This window comes from Bacidia gigantensis (assembly GCF_019456465.1).
Source record: "Bacidia gigantensis strain McMullin 20006 chromosome Unknown contig_278, whole genome shotgun sequence".
Classification (NCBI taxonomy): Eukaryota; Fungi; Ascomycota; class Lecanoromycetes; order Lecanorales; family Ramalinaceae; genus Bacidia; species Bacidia gigantensis.
Window position 1 is genome coordinate 742,996 of NW_025408606.1, and position 15,968 is coordinate 758,963.

Genomic DNA, 15,968 nt, shown 5'->3' on the forward strand with positions numbered 1-15,968 from the left:
GAGTCATGATTCTGCGCTTCGTTGAACAACCTCCTGAAGATTTCATATCGATCTACAAATGCGCAGGCAGCTCATGTCCATTCATGCAGGCACGAAAAGCTAACGCAGGAGCTCTAGCTGTCGCTGCGGGGGAAATGTTCAGCTCCAGCAACGCTCTCGCAGCTCGGTTGCCGGCCCTCTGCGCTGAAGAATATGCTCGTACTCGTCTGACTGAGGGTCTGTATGGACGATATACGGCGGAGAGTGACGCGATCGAGTCTGACAAAGAGTCTCGCGTAAACGACCGATCTCTATCTTCGGGGCTCTCCTGCATGACTGGTTTAGGGAAATCTCTGCGATCTTCTCTCTCTCTCTCTCTCTTTGCTGAAAATCAAGTCATTAGGCAGGCGAGAGTAAGATGACAAAGTACCTTAGTGTCTGCCCTGAAGCCAAGCGCGGAGTAGACTCCGTTTCCGGGTGTCTCTTGTCTCTCAATGGTGTTCAATTCACTCTTTCCCTATCTATCCACACTGCCGTAAAAGCCTATGCCCCTACAAGGCGTCCCTTGGCCGAATAATGCCAAATTGTCTGTGCCATGTTTCTAAGCGCCTTGTCCGCCTGGGTACCTGCGCGATGTTGCGGTTGGTTCCAGCGGCACCTGGTGCTTGGCTGCTTTAGGCTCATTTGTCGCAATATCTTAGTCGCTCTATTTCCTCCCCCACGAAGGATGCCGCCGTGGTAGGCTGGCAGTAGCGCTGACACAGCCACGCCAAAATAAAACAAAAGGGATTTTTATAGATCTCACTTGCGTTTCTCGCTCATGCACAATCCTGACGGCACCCTTTCTAGAACACGCACAGTTCATTGGAAGGCTCATACGCTGGCACGCTGGCTCGGCTTCCTTCTGGCTTAGTGCTGACCTTCGTAGGATCGTCTTCCACTCATTTTCATCTGCTGCGATGTTTCACGTTTCACTTTGCGAAATCCTTCCAGCATCCTCCCAATGGCGGCCCTCGGATCATCCGCAGCACGACACGCCTTGCGTCTTTAGTCAGGAACGAAACAATACCGTCCAAACATACAGGTCGATACACCTCCATGACGCCCAGATGACACTGCCGAATCAGGACGGTACCGGCTGTAATGCGTAATGCCCACCGAGCGAGGCTGAGTGTCTAAGGTACGTACTACTCATGAGAGCCGTGTACCCGTCGGTGTTTCGCATATCCTTAGAGGCGATCGATACCTGCCCTGAATCTCGCACTATCTGCCTACCGCCAGATCCGGACGGATGATTACAACTGTCTCCTCTGCATCCGAAAGTCTTGGTTTCCCATTGTTATTCCCATGCCCTCGCCCAGGTACCGAAAGGACTGTACCCTCTCTTGCTAATAGGGTTACATGCATGCATGCAAGCCATGTGCCTCGCTCTCTTTCCCCGGAGCCATCCCTGCCCTCCACGCACACCAGGCACAAGACTGAGTCGTCGGAGGAAGATCATGCTTATTGTGGAGACTGCTCTTGCCTAGCGACCTGCTTACCTGACCGTCCTCTTCTTTCTCACTCAGCAAACACCATTTCTCCCCTCGCTTTATTCCCAGCGCTTTCTCGTCTGACAGAGGTACCACCAGTAGTCAGGCCTCCCATTCGGGTGATTGAGATCAAGCCCTCGAGAGCCTCGAGAGGCAGTGAGCCTCTGAAACACGCTGCGTACCTGCATCGACTCAGCCTCAGGCACACCCACAAGCGGGCATAACTTAGCATTTCGGCATGACATCAAAGACATGCCTTAATGCCTAGACATCTGCATCTGCATGTACGATCCATCTGCTAGCTAGCTGTAGGTGCGTACCCTTAGTGTGCGTGTGAGCAGCGGCGGGGGGAAGACAAAAAGCGGAATTATCTGCACGTGGAAACAACCAAGCCCAGGCCAAAGCAATCCACTCGAGTGCATTCGCATGCACGCACACGCAAGGGCCTAGAAACCCCGCTGCGAACTCTACAGGTCAATGCAAAGCGAAACGTCAGCTTCGCCACGTTCGTCGAATCCTTCCAGTCCAGCTGCAATGCTTAAGAGAATCCTTCGAGAATCCTATTCCCCACCATCCATCCTACCAACGATCCCAGAATACAAGCGCTTGAAAATCTATGGCTCCACTTGTATCTGACACTCGGCTGTCGGTCCGATGCCCCTACCTTTCTCCTCCCACGAAATGGCCATCCGAGCTATGATTCGAGAGAACAGTGTCAGGCGTGCTGTGGGGAAAGACTCTTTAAGGTGATGATGTGTCCTTCCTACAAAGGGTCTCCCGGGGGAAGCTACCTGCAGGCTGGAGGACTGCCGCGTATACCTAGGGACGCAGGGTATGTTTCACAGCAATTGCGAGCTGCGTAGAATCGGGGAATATGGCATGCAAAGCCGTTGAGATCGATGATAGATTGTTATGAACTGTGCACATGATGCATAAGCCCAACAATGAAAGTGATTTTAGCCTTGTTGGACATTTCAAATCACCCAGACATTATCCCAAACAGGGAAAATGGTAGAGCGCTTGCAGCAGCCTGGATCGTGAGGTCACAGGAGCATTTGAATATTGAATGCGTAGTCAGACGATCGAATCCTATCGACGGAGAGTGCCTAACGCCCTAAAGAGGTATGAGGAGGCGTCCCGATATCTCTACCACCCTTCATCGTGTTTCAATGTTTCGACCACGTCCAGAAAGGTACAAGTAAATCAGATAAAATCACCATGTATTTCGCTCCAAGGGGCATAGCTCGTGCCCTGCGCCTTCGTGGGGACCTGAGAACTGCCGGCACGAGTCCCTGACATGAAATTACAGCGTTGCATTTCCCCACTCCACTCAGCCTTCCAGCTCAGGTAGGAGAGGAGGCAAAGATGCTTATCAAGAGGAGAGAGATAGGGATAGCATAATCATGGGCGAGCCAGGCAGACTTCCCAAAGGCATGCATACTGGTGAAATGATAGGTAGCAATATGGATAGATAGACATCAATTGATTGGTATACATTCAATATACATACTCATACAGTGGTAATTTCCCCCAAAGCCCTTATTCATGTGTGTGCGTGCAATGCGACCGGCCAAATGCTGTCGTGCAGTCATTTCCAACCGTTGAAATCGTTTCCCTCCCATCTGCCATAGTCTCATTACCATGTCCCATCCATGATCATCGTATTCCACCACCAAAACATAGCCACCCAAAAAAGCAAATGATACCGAACTCCCCGTCCAATGACGCGAAACATTGCAACGCCGTGATTTTTGCGAGTATGTAAAATTCAAAAAAAGTCGCGAAATTTCATCTGGTCCGTGGGTAGAAGCTCAGACCAGGCGCTGCAGCGGGCGGGATGAAGAAGAGGCTTTCGCCCCGCGTTTTCTTCCCCTCTCACTAGCACCAAGCTGGGCTGGCCCAAACGCAAATAGAATTGCGTTTCAGGAAAATTCTCTCGCATCCGGTGACCGATGGCTGTGTGTGTGTATATATACAGGGTATTCCGAAAATGGGTTAGAACAGGCGACCTTAATGCGATAAGAGATTGCGGATGACGCAATGAGGTGTGTATGTTCATTGCGCAAAGATTGAGTGGGTTGTAGTCGTCTGCAGTGGACTGCTGACGAAGTCGGGCTGGCGATGGAAAAATGATGGTTGAGGGGCATGCGCTGATGCTGGATGGGGCATGGGTGGCAGCATGCCGTTGCCGTTGAGACTGTAGGTACGCTCTCGTGGGTAATTTGGCACTGGCCAGCGTGTCACGGGTGGGGCGGACTCGCGAAGCCCAACCTCAAATCTTTTGGGGCAACCGTCTTCGGTGTGTCTAAAAGTTTGATCAGTCATGACCTGAAAGAATGTAGATCGACAATCTTACCTTCGAAGTGTGTCTCTTCGGGCAAAGCGGTTGCCACAGAGATTGCAGCAGTGATTCTTGGCTTTGAGGTGTACGCTGTCGTAGTGCCTGTCGAGATCGGTTTTCCTTTGAAATTTCTTCGAGCAACGTTGACCGTTCACGTCCGCTGTGCACGGGTGTGGGTACTTGCGATCTGGGTTGTGGGTTTCCATGTGCGACTTCCAGTTGTAACTCCGCTTGAAGAGCTTTCCGCAGACTCGGCACTCATGGGTGGCTTCTTCGGGTGTGGTCCTTTGGCGCTTCTTCTTGATGCGGTTTACGCTTGGCAGAACCGGAGCGCTGTCGAAGCGTGGACGGATCTCATCGCTCATCAGGTTCTCGGTATGAAGTTCCATAGGGTACGGCGCAGAAGCGACTTTAGCCCAGTCGCCGGTGGGACTCTTATAGAGATCCTCCGTGGAGCCGTGGATGGCGGTGACGCCATTGGAATACGGCGAGAAGCTCTGTGTGGGCAAGGAGCGCTGCAAGACTTGATCGTTGTCGGGCGATGGGTACCAGGCTGATTCTTCGGCCTTGACCCGGGAACCGTAGTACTCGGCATGTTGGTGTGGTGGTGAACAGGACGATGACACCGAAGAACGATGCGAAGGCATGTTCGTGCTTGGTGGAGTTGGGCAGTAGACTAGGCCTGGTGCTTCCTCTGAGGCTGCCGAGATCATGTGGCTGTTGCTAGGATACTCAGAGAAAGGATCATAAGCGGCGGTCAAGATGTTGGGAGGTTGCGTTGTCTGGAGATAAGGATCTTGTTCGACCATTGATGAGTGTGACCAGCTTTCAGATTGCTGGGGAGAGGGTGGAAGTGCTTGAACAGAGCTCTGCTGATGTGGCATTGAGCAGTCGTATATACCTAAGCCGCGCGCAGACTCTGCCATAGACGAAGGCTCAGGGTGCGGCGTAGGGTAAGCACAGTTTCTCCGAGATTCGAACGAGTGCTTCGCCGGGTCGTCAAAAGGCGACACTGGCGAACGCATCGACTGCGGTGTAAGATTCATGGTCGCAGCGGGAGCTCACGGTGGATCAGGCGGGGAAGATCAATATAAAGTTGCCGGCGCGATAGTGCCTTTTAGTGCACCGACGCGGGATGGATCCTTATTGAAGGATACCGACAACAGGGTGCGAGAGTTGACTTGAGTGATGGTGAATGATGATGATGAGAGTAGGTGGTCGGTGGGTGCCAGTGGGGTAGATATATGACCGGCGTTGAACAGAGTATGCCTGTCCGACTGAGGGAGCAGTGAGCAAGCAAGCAATGAGCAATATGACTTGCAGACGGGGCAGTAGATGCAAGTTAATGCAGGGACAGAAGGAGGAGGAAGAATGTGCAAAGAAGAGGTGATTCGAAGGGTAGATATGATGAGTGGTGAATCAGTGTGGCACTGCCATGCTTTATCTGTTTTGTGACGATGGGGGGGGAGGTAAGAGAGGTAGCATTTGAATTTAGCATGGGGTTTGTCTAGAGGCATGCAAGTCAAGAATAATAATAATAATAAGAATGCGAAGCAGACCAGACCAGAGTGCTAAGAGCTTGCTTGCTCGTGGAGGAGGGGATTTGGGGAGCTAGGAGTTGCTAGAGCTGACATCCCTGCAGTGTCCTGCATCCACCGCCTCGAGATGCATCCGCGCTAATTCCAGCCTAAAATGCCAAAGTTAGCGCTATCCTTCCACCAGGTACCAAAATAACCCCCCGTCAACTTTTCCCGACCGTTCCGTATTTTTCACAAGGAAATAGATGACCGTATCTTACCTTAGCCGGGGGCATCCGAACTCTAATGCCCGGGAATGTCATCAGTCATCTTCCAACACCGCCCTCGCTCGTCGAATCATGTCTGTCGAATGATAATGCCCGCTGCTTCTGCTTTCCTGGCTGTTGCTGTTTCTGTTGCTTGCGTGCTCACAGCCTACCTCGCACGATAATTATCATCATCATCATCGACGCTCAATAACCTTTCGCGCGCAATCGACATGTCATCTTATCAAAGCACCGCCGCAGCAATGTTTCATCTGACTTCAATCGATCGCTCGCTCACTTGCTCGTTCGCGTGCTTTGTCGTTCTTCGCCAAGTCTGACTCATCCAAAAGCTCCGAAGCATCCATAACAGGCAAAACCCCCAGGGTCGGGGCATGACCTGTGTAGCAGCAGACGATTGCAGGTCGGACTCGGTACCCCCCCCCGGCGAGCGTTGTGCCTGGAAATAACATGCGTGAGCCTAGTTCCTGCACTCGGCTGAACGGCCACACCCAAGTAAGGATAAAGGATAAGGGAGAAAGGAAAAATAAGAAATCCTCCTAAAAACACCGACGACCTTTTTTGCCGATCGGAATTGTGCATTATTACGCACATGGCCAATGCATGGCGCTGAGCCTTTCCGCTTCCGGCCTGGCCTCGAATTATGCAAGACAAGCCAAAGGAATCTGAAACACGCACCAAAATGGGCCATCGCGAGGCTTCGTCGCCCTCCAAGTCAATCAGGTAGAGCCATCTGCCCACTCTCCAACAGGTAATTGCTAGAGCCAACGTGCAAAATTGCCTCTTAACGTAATTCTGACCTTCAGTCTAGCCTCTTGACCCTTGCGAGCCGATCATCCAATCTCTCCGTGCTGTCCTTGGCCATCGCCAGTAGCGTCTCAACCACATCGGTAGTAGCTGGTGTTCGTGCCTCTCTGCCAGCTTGGGATCCACCAACATGTGTCTATCTGTCCACGAGCTGGTCGACCTGCTGTCTGATAGTGTCTAGTGCGTCCGCGAAACCGCCGGAAGCATCTGGCCTCTTCGTCGCACCAGCTTCACTAGGTCTTTTCGTCGTTTGGGATAACATGGCAGTCGATCTGGTGTGGCAACCGAGGAGCCGAGGATGTTTGGATGGTCCAGTGATATGGCGAGCTGCTGGTATCTTCCTTTGCGTCCGTGAAAGACTTGAGCAGCTGAGCCATCGGACATACGTACTATCGTGACCTTTTCGTAGATTCTTTGCAGGCCACACACGGAGCATGCATCTTCTTGAGCGAAGTGATTCGCGCGGAACACACTTGCTTAGACGATAGGACAGCCCTCATTGGCCTGAAACACGCAGCTGTATCACCTACTCCACTGCTGCACTCCTCATGATCTCTGTAGACTCCTTGCTAGACGTGCTTGGTAATGGGTCAGTCGAGACGCAGATGTCTGCCATGGACCATTTGATGTAGACCCACCTCCAGAATGAACACTGCATAGTTGCATGTTCATGAGTCAAGCGTATTTTGCCACGAAGGATTTCACCTACCGGAAAAGGTACCCCTCCCTGGCATGCCTCACGGCCTATCAAATGCTGGGGTACGAATCCTTGAACTTGCATGGACGTTGGGTTTTCCATCCCTGAAATTCGTATCGCTACGTAGATGTGACACTCGTATGCGATAGCTAGGAGAGAGGACACATCTCAAGTAGGCTCTAGTCCTTGAATGGGAGAGGTTAGCAGATTGAATGTCATCAAGGTCGTCAAGCTGATTAGCCGGCGCTGGGACTCAGCTTCGGCCAGTCAATTCTGGAATTACCACATGCGATGCAGTGGAACGTACCCCGAGCGTGACATCCGGAAGACTTAGATGTACCTTGAATATGCAGCCGGGAGGCTATGTTTTCTCAGGAAGCTCAGATGACTTGATCTGCATGCCTGTGTTTGCCTCAATCCCACAGGCGCGAGCAATGACTCGATCAAAGAAAGCTGCCTCGCATGAGCAACGTAAACGCTGAGTTCGTTTCTTTACCATCAGTCAAAGGGGTTCAAAGCCGTAAAGTCACTTCGAGCAAGCATAGTGAGTCTGGTAAAGGAGCCAATTATACGACGCCTCAAAATCTTGTGCAGACTGGGGTTCACCCTGCCAAAAACACGCTTTCAACTCCAGGATCGAGCAGAGGCTGAACACTAAAAACAGCGCTTCAATTAACAACATGTCGAATGACATGTCTGTAATATCCTTTCCATACTGCTCTCAAAGTCCATTCATGTTCGCAATAAAATTCGAGTCCAATGGCGAAGATAGCAACATCCCAATGTTCCAGAAACCAACTACGTAGAAGTAATGCTCCAGCGTCTTGTAGCTAATAAGTTGTATGATATGCGAAGCCGATGCTCTAAACAAAGAGTGAGATTTTGATGCTTGTGGTTAGCATGAAGACCTTCTCTGCTAATACAACGCAATGTATGAAGAGGAACGGAACCAAGAAGGTGGCTTGAGACGCTTGTTGGTGTTTGGGCGTGCGAAAGCTGCAAGCGGGATCTGCTCCTCTACTTGATCATAACTGAGCTTGTACCTTTCTCATGAACTTGCATCTCTGAATCTGAAGGGCGCGAACATGTAATGATGGACCGCATTCGTTCCTGCTTTGCACGTTGTGAGACTTATATAACTCGACCCTGTCAGTCCTGATGTCACGGATGACTTTACGGATGTAGCGTGAGCTCGGGACTCTTTGGCTGTTCAGACTTCTGCAAACCCCAGAACGTTCAAGACTAAGACAGCGGTGAAAGAATCGGCCTCAGAACAATTCTTAGGCTCGACATAAGGAGCAAGCAAGGCTGCTTTGATGTAGCAATGTCGTTGATGAGTTCTGCGAAAGACCTTGAACTCGAGGGGCCGCCTGGAGACCTGAAAACGACTGGGTTTATTGCGTTTTTTAATGGCGAAAAGTATGAGACACTTCAGAAAGGCTCTAATGGAGCCTCATGCGGTCGACCTTTGATAGGTATCGCTATTAAGCTCACGCTTCTGAAGATTCGAGTAATTTTCAGGAGGTTTCAGCAGGTCTTGGCAGGCTCTGGAGAGGGACCATGCTGAGAACTACACAGCTCGTGACGATAACGACTGAGCCCGGAAAAGTCACATGCCAGCTCTCCTATTGGTCGGGAAAAGCTGTCAGTCAGCGTTCTAACTCGCCTTGTCCACATCATGGCGACTCGCCGACGCAACGTAGAGTCAAGCATGTCAAGCCAGGCTGCTACCCAAGCAGAGCCCCTGATCCCTCAGGCCATCCCTCCTTACCTCGACATCAACGACTCTCCGCCCCCATCTCCGCCTCCACCCTCTGCCCAAAGACCCACCTGGGCCAACACAACCCCATCCTGGATACCCATTGCAGCAGCCAGTGGAGCCTGCGCAGCTTTCAATGGCGTCTTCGCAAAGCTGTTTGTTCCCACCTACTTCCCAACCCTCTCAATCGCCACCACTGATGCTCTTGAACTAGAACAACAACCTCCCTGACCACAAGCTGGGCTTCCCACATCTCCACCGCCCTCTCGCTATCGGCCGATAATAAACCCATCGCCTTCGCTCTGCGCGCGTTTTTCTTTCTCTTGAATCTAGTCTTCAATGCCCTCATGTGGACGCTTTTCACCATGGCCTTAACCCGTGGATCGTCCACCACTCGTGTGTCGCTCGTCAATACGAGCTCGAATTTCTTGCTCACGGCGCTGAGTGGGTTGGCGGTTTTCGGGGAGCGTTTGCCGCCGCTATGGTGGGTTGGCGCAATGGGGCTGGTGGTGGGGAACGTGGTTATTGGGCGAAGGGATGGTGGGGCAGAGGGAAAGGGGAAAGAGGAGGGAATTGGGTTGAGAGAAGACGCAGGGCTTGGGCCTGAAGGTACGAGGGAGGATTATAGGGATCAAGATGAAGGGGATGTGGAAGAGGAGGCAGTGGGTAGAGGACGGCCAGAAATTTAGGGTTTGAAGATTATGGATCGTCTCGTCGTTTTTGCGCAGCTCATCATGACGGCATCTACGACTATGTACAATAGTGCACTCATCACGTCTCACATACAGCATATATCATCAGGACCAGTCTGCCGGAGTATTTGTAACGCTAAGCGATGCGTGCTCAATACTTGGGCGGATCGTCGTAATAGCCGTACTGTGGCCCCCCTTGGTTGTAGGATGGCTGTGGAGGGGGATAGCCCTGCTGATACTGCTGGCTAGGACTGGGTGCCTGTTGGTAAGGTTCTGATTGTTCTGGCTGCAAACCATAGCCTACAGCAGGATTAGGATGCGGCCTCGTTGAATCGTACTGCGTCTGAGTTCCTGGGTACAAATTTTGAACATTAGTAGCATCAGCATCAGAAATCTCGCGAGAAGGACCCATGCCCGCACCAGGAAAGCCATGGGGCATGTGTGGGAGGTGAGGAAAACCTTGACCATGGCCACCTCCCATGAACTGTCCAACACCTGGGATTTGCCCAACGCCTGGAATGTGGGGAAAGCCATGTGAGCCCTGGCCTTGACCACCGGCAGAATGGCCGCCCTTTCCCATTATGCCGCTCATTCCAGGAAGACCCGCGAACCCTTGCGACTCCGAGTCTGCAGATTTGGTATGATTCTTACCGTCCCTGACACTTTGAGCCCCCAGTAGGACGTTCAGATTCTGACCACCATCCGGTCTCGATCGCGCCCAATTCTCGACCGTACTAAACATATTTCTATGGAGCTCGCACCCATGATCACGCATAGCCGGATGATGGAACACGCGGGTAACGTCATTCAAGACTTGCTCTACAGGGACGTTGGGATTTTCCCAAGCATATATGACTCGGGGTGCGACATATGTAACGATAGCAGAAGCAACTTGGCCAGCCGGTGCGTTAAGAATATTTGAGAAATGATCTTTGGATAGGAGAGAGTGCGTTGGATCCGTGCAATGAGGATCGGTCCAAGGCTCGTATTGATGACGACCACTTGCTTGTACGACCCCTGAGCTACCGTTCTTGAGCTGATCCGATACAGCATTGATGATAGGGCGAATGAAGGGTGCCAACAACCCCAGGACGAACAAGGTCAAGGTTTCCGTGATCTTCTCTACCAGAGCCTGTAGACCAGGAATTTTCTCAATGGTAGCCGAGATTGCTTTGGCAACCTTGTCCCGGAATTCTAGGATCGGATAAATCGAGGCCAAAGTCTTCACCGGATCGATGCTTGTGCCCGGAATATTGGGACCGGGTGGGCCACTCGTCGAACCAGGCGGTCCTTCGAATGTCGCTGGATTATTGGCAGCAGGGGCTGAGGCGCGGGCCTGAGCATCTGAATTGGCTTGCAGGTCTTCTGCTTGTTTTACGAGATCTCCAGCCCCTGGGACTTGAGAAAGAAGGCCCGTCATGCTGGAAAGCTGTGAACCCCCCACGCCATCAGGGCCACTTCGGCTGCTGGTTTGGGCTTCCTTATTCTGTATCTGAGCGTTACCAAGGGCAGTGTCCATCTGCTCAACCTCGCTCTGAGCGAAATGGTCTGTGGCCTCACCAATGACACTGTGCAGGAAGTCTACCATACCAAAGGTGCCTGTCACGAGTGGGAATACTCGATGTCCACGAAGGTTGATCTCTGACGCTGTACCGGTATGGGGGAATACGTCTCGATGTCCAATCTCACGCAGAACAAGCTCAGTGTAATTGGTATGTGCGCCGAAGTCCTCCATGCAGTGGAGAGCTTGACCCAGACACCTCAAAGCCTCAGCAATGTCCTCATCCCGGCCTCTGTTATTGCCAGAAGTGAACAGCCTTCCGAAGTGTATGCTTCTAGTCAATGAAAATTTAACGTAGCCTGCAGATGTTGCAATACCGAGACGCTCGTTAGCAATATAATTCTTCATTCCAGTCTCGGGGTCGATTTGTAGTTCACTCGGCTGAATGGGACCTCTCAAGCGCGGATCAAATTTGCGTGCGTCTTGGTTGTCGGCGTAGTCTCGAGGATTGTCGATATGTTCCTCAGGCCGATAGACTCCCAGACGCTCTGCTGTTACTTCAAACTCGCCTGTAGCATAACCAAAGCTCAGAAAAGACAATATCCAAACAAGAATCCGCAGTGTGTCGGACTGGCATTTAGTCAAAGTGCCGACGTCCAAAGCTTGCGAGTAGTCGCGGAGCCAATTTCCAAAGTAGACCCGTTTGATCATGAGGCTCGTCCATTTCTTCCCTTTTATGAAAGCGATGGTTTTGAGCATGTCCTCAATATCGCCATGACGCCAGTTCTGCCCTTCGATGGCGGAGATTGAGGCTACCCATTAATGAATACTCATGTCCAACGTGATCGAGGTTTCAAAGATGGCCTACCTATGTTACCAGCGCCAAATGCAGCAGTGGGAGAGGCAAAGAAAAGCAGCGCAGCAAGCAACAGGCAGAGATGTAGAGTAGTGCAACCCATCTTCTCTGACCTGGAAAGCAAAAGACTCGACGCTGAAGGTACAGCAGGACTTGAGTTGGATATTGGATACTGGTATAAAGATTAGGGGAACGGAATGCTTGTAGTACATGCGTGAGGTGGTTCTAGATTCCGCCGAAGTGGCTGGTGGTGGGGCAAATCTTTCGCGAAAATATCCCCAACTTCGCATTTAAATGCAATTTGTGCCACGAAAAGTCAGGCTGAAGATCTTATCAATGTTGGTTTTCAGGACTCTAGCTTTGAGCAAACGTGTCCTCGCTTTGCTTTCCTATCTCGATGGTATCTCTCCTGCCGCTAAATAGGCGTATTCAACTGTTCTCACCATCAGATGATGAATAAAGTGCCCCTCGCTTTGCAATGCGTACGCGCTGATAATCAAGTTCTACGGGGAAACATCTCCCGAACCAATGCTCCCAGATCTTACACTCACATACATAGATCTTGAAGCGTCTGATCCCCCATCACCGGTCCACCCGATGCTTCGATGCCCATAATTACACTTACACGTTGGTCTTCGTAATACGCCCGGCTTGCCTCAGACCGAGGCCACCGATGGTCGTCTTCCATTATTCATATGTTGTAACTTTTCTTTCTCGCTTTCGTTCATCGCATGGTAAAGGTCTTGAAAATATGGCTCTTGGCCCACCTCATTGAAGAATTGAATAAGATACTGTTGCGTTTCGTCGTCACTCTGGTGGAGGTTCCACTGATTCATCTCATCCATGAACCCCATGAGGTCAGCTCGAGTACCCGCGCTGGCCAAGTCAAGGACAGCGGGCTCGTCTTCCCACTCATCGTCGTCACTGCCGTGAGTTTGTGCTATACTCGCTTTTCGAAGACCTAGTCCTGCGCTGTTGGGAGTTGTAATCAGCTCTTGCACGAGGACCTTGCCAAGTTTCAGAGGTACTGGAACGATGGAATACTGATCAGGCTGCTTTTTGGCCTGCGACCGAGTTTTTATGCGAGTGCTGTTATCAATCAAGAGATCTCCCTTAGTCTGAATACCGGAAAGCCGCTCGTCATGTAATTTGTAGATGTTCGTGAGCGCCATGACGTTCTGGCGGATCGCGTCGTAGCCGGAAAAGTTCACTGAATTGTCAAGCCATTTCCTCATCACCACCTCTAACCCTGTTCCACCTTCAGCACCTGGTACTTGAACTTGCGAAAGAAAATCCAGGACGTCTTTCGGGTTGGTGAGAGCAAGTCGCGCAAATACAAGCACGAGATTCTGAATGAAGTCTGCGCGCTCGGCAGTGCTCAAACGGATTGCCACAACTTGCAACAGCTGCATTAGATATGGTCCAAGCCGTTCCGCACCCGCCTTCTCGACTAATACCATCGCGAGACCGCCGACCTCGGCAGCAGAAGAGTCCTGCACGTGTGGGCCTAAAAGCCGATCAATGACAAGCAGCATGATCTCCAAGCCTCCCTTAGTGGTCTCGGGATCTGTCCATGCAAAGAGCTGGTCGGCGTCATGGCTCAATATGTGCTTCATTGTGACGGTTGCAGACTGGTGAACATTGAAGTCGACATCCATAAAAAGCAATCGATAGAGCTTCGGTACGACTGTGGCTATGAAACCTTGGGGCAAGGGCTCCGAACCGTGTTCAGCAAGGGTCGATATGAGATTGACAGCCATGTCACTCAACGAGCTCTCCTGTGTCATATCACTCACGTCGAGAGCACCCATGAGACTTGGCAAAACTTTGGTGCACAGTCGAGCGTATTCCTCGGGGCCTAAGGACGACATTGTCGTCACCGCTGATTCGAATGCTTCATTGACAATGTCCGTAACATGCCAGCTCTTGGCGCCGTATGAAGCTAGAGTAAATAATACATCAATGGCCGGATGCTCCAAACAAAGACTAGGGTCGGTGTAAATGGCGTCTCGGAGAGTCTCAACAAGGGTGGCAAGTAGATCTTCACCCTCAGATATCTCATTCAGATCACGCGATGACACAAATCCGGCAATCGCAGCTACAGCTTGAGCTTGAAATTCCTGCGCCAAGGGTTTGGGTATGTCCTTCAGATACTGTTGTAGTGCTTTCATGCCCGCCACTTGCACAATCTCGGACTCGTCACTCTCGATGACTTGGATTGCCTGGCGGCCGAAATCTGGAACGAGCTCACCCAGTTCTTTACCTGGTGCTGTGATAAGAAATCCTGCAGTGATGAAGCCGCGACTTTGCAGCATACAGTTGTCTTTGTCTTTGTCTTGCATTGCAGTCTTTGCGTAGACAAGATGGCCATTGAGAAGATCTGCGCCGATCACTCTGTCATATCCGTTGACCTCTTCCATGGCCTGCTTGACGACATAGAGCACTGCTTCCTTAGCTTTAGAGTCGGCTGGGATGCTTTCAAATGTTGTTTTAGCAAGAGGAAGTAAATCTTCGAGTACGGGCCAATTGTAGCTGCACAACTTTGTGACGACCCCGGCGCATGCGTTTCTCGCTGAATATTGTGCCGTTTCCGCGGCTTCTTCGGCAAGGAATGTGTTGACGTCAAATTCCCACATATTTGCATCCTCTGCTGAAATGTAGGCATAGCCTACGATTAGAGTCAGGATCTGTGAGAGCCAGCGAACACTCTCGACTCCATTAGTAGCATTATTTGACTTTTCTAGCTGGTTGTCCATCTCATGTTTGATTGTGGAAGTGTTTAGCAGTGTCTGGGTGTAGTCTAATTCCTCCATCACCAATAGATCTAGAGAGATCGGTAGCCGATCAGCGTCCTCCAATTGACCTTCCTTTTGTTCTTCTCCAGTATAGAGAATGTGGTACGGCGTCAAATGAGCTTGCAATGCCTCCCAGAGTGCATTGAATAGTTCCATTGTGCGTGGTGTAAGTGAGTGTGGAAATATATTGTGGATCTTGTCCAATGCTTTCACAGCTTGGGTCTTGATCGCAACGACTCCTCGCCATCCTCCAATTCCGGGTGATTCAGGCGGTTCATCGGTATCTGGTATTGATGGTAAAGGTGCTTTGATGGTCTCAACAAAAAAAGGTACCCAAGACTCCGATGCGCCCTGCACAAACTGTTGTACAGCCTCTGAATTTGTCTGCATCACAACTTCCATTGAGTCCAGACAAGATCGAAAGATCGATATGGCGAGTGATCTTGTCATCAGCTTCTTCTGACCATCGACCGCCACATCATAAATGCTTTTGATCAACTCCGCGGCGCTACCCGCAAATTGGTCATCGTCGAAACCTGTATCAACGAGTTCCCCGAGCACGACCAGCACACCATGTAATTGAGTATCGTCAGCTTGGGGTATCAGCGCGAGGAGGGTAGGAAGTAGGGTGGGCCATTGCTCCGGAAAGTCGGCATTGGCAATCTTGCTAACTACATAACTGGCGGCTCCGACAATCTTCTTCTGCTCATGGGTTGCTGTAGCAATCGCTAAAAGTGAATGGCGTATTTGACTTTTGACATTGTCGTTCAGTTGCTCAGGACCTTCATATTCCTCTAAGCTTGGCGACCAAGTCCTCAGAACCAATTTCTTGAGTGATAACAAGGCGGCTTGACGATGTCCGAGTGGCACAGACACGTGAGATGCGACAGATAGGAGAGACAATGGGAAAGCATCATTTGTATATAGCTGTTCGAGGCGTCGCTCTGCATCGCTTCGGATCGGTCCTGAGGGATCGAGAGTCGAAGCTAAAAGATCGAGAACCTGCTGCTCCATGACTGGTCACTTTTGGCTAACATGCAGCGCAACAATGCGACGCGCAATTGAAGAGACAGTGAGGGTTGCGCGCTGAAGGAATGAGGTAAGTAGCACTACCTTACTCAGATGGAGCTAGAGCTGCAAGAGCGAGACGGGGATACGCGTAAAGCTGGAAGGGAGAAAGTTTCGGGCCATCAACAAATCGCTTAGCT

At 51.1% G+C, this 15,968-nt stretch overlaps 4 protein-coding genes across 4 annotated transcripts; 1 reads left to right on the forward strand and 3 right to left on the reverse strand.

Moving 5' to 3' along the window:
- Positions 1-3,566: 3,566 nt before the first annotated feature.
- Positions 3,567-4,877, reverse strand: KY384_007670 (uncharacterized protein; the record flags this gene model as incomplete). The annotated part of the gene is made up of 2 exons (XM_044816161.1): positions 3,567-3,816; positions 3,868-4,877. The coding sequence occupies 2 exons, from the start codon at positions 4,875-4,877 to the stop codon at positions 3,567-3,569; spliced, it is 1,260 nt and encodes a 419-aa protein (XP_044666801.1).
- A 3,900-nt stretch (positions 4,878-8,777) lies between these two features.
- On the forward strand, positions 8,778-9,147 carry KY384_007671 (uncharacterized protein; the record flags this gene model as incomplete). Its single annotated transcript, XM_044816162.1, has 1 exon — positions 8,778-9,147. A coding segment is annotated over one exon (370 nt), but the record flags the coding sequence as incomplete, so codon positions are not given.
- Positions 9,148-9,759: 612 nt separating this feature from the next.
- KY384_007672 (uncharacterized protein) lies at positions 9,760-11,868 on the reverse strand (the record flags this gene model as incomplete). Its single annotated transcript, XM_044816163.1, has 1 exon — positions 9,760-11,868. One exon carries the CDS (start codon positions 11,866-11,868, stop codon positions 9,760-9,762), a length of 2,109 nt encoding a protein of 702 aa, XP_044666803.1.
- Positions 11,869-12,621: 753 nt separating this feature from the next.
- Positions 12,622-15,774, reverse strand: KY384_007673 (uncharacterized protein; the record flags this gene model as incomplete). Its single annotated transcript, XM_044816164.1, has 1 exon — positions 12,622-15,774. The coding sequence occupies one exon, from the start codon at positions 15,772-15,774 to the stop codon at positions 12,622-12,624; it is 3,153 nt and encodes a 1,050-aa protein (XP_044666804.1).
- Between the last annotated feature and the right edge of the window lie 194 nt (positions 15,775-15,968).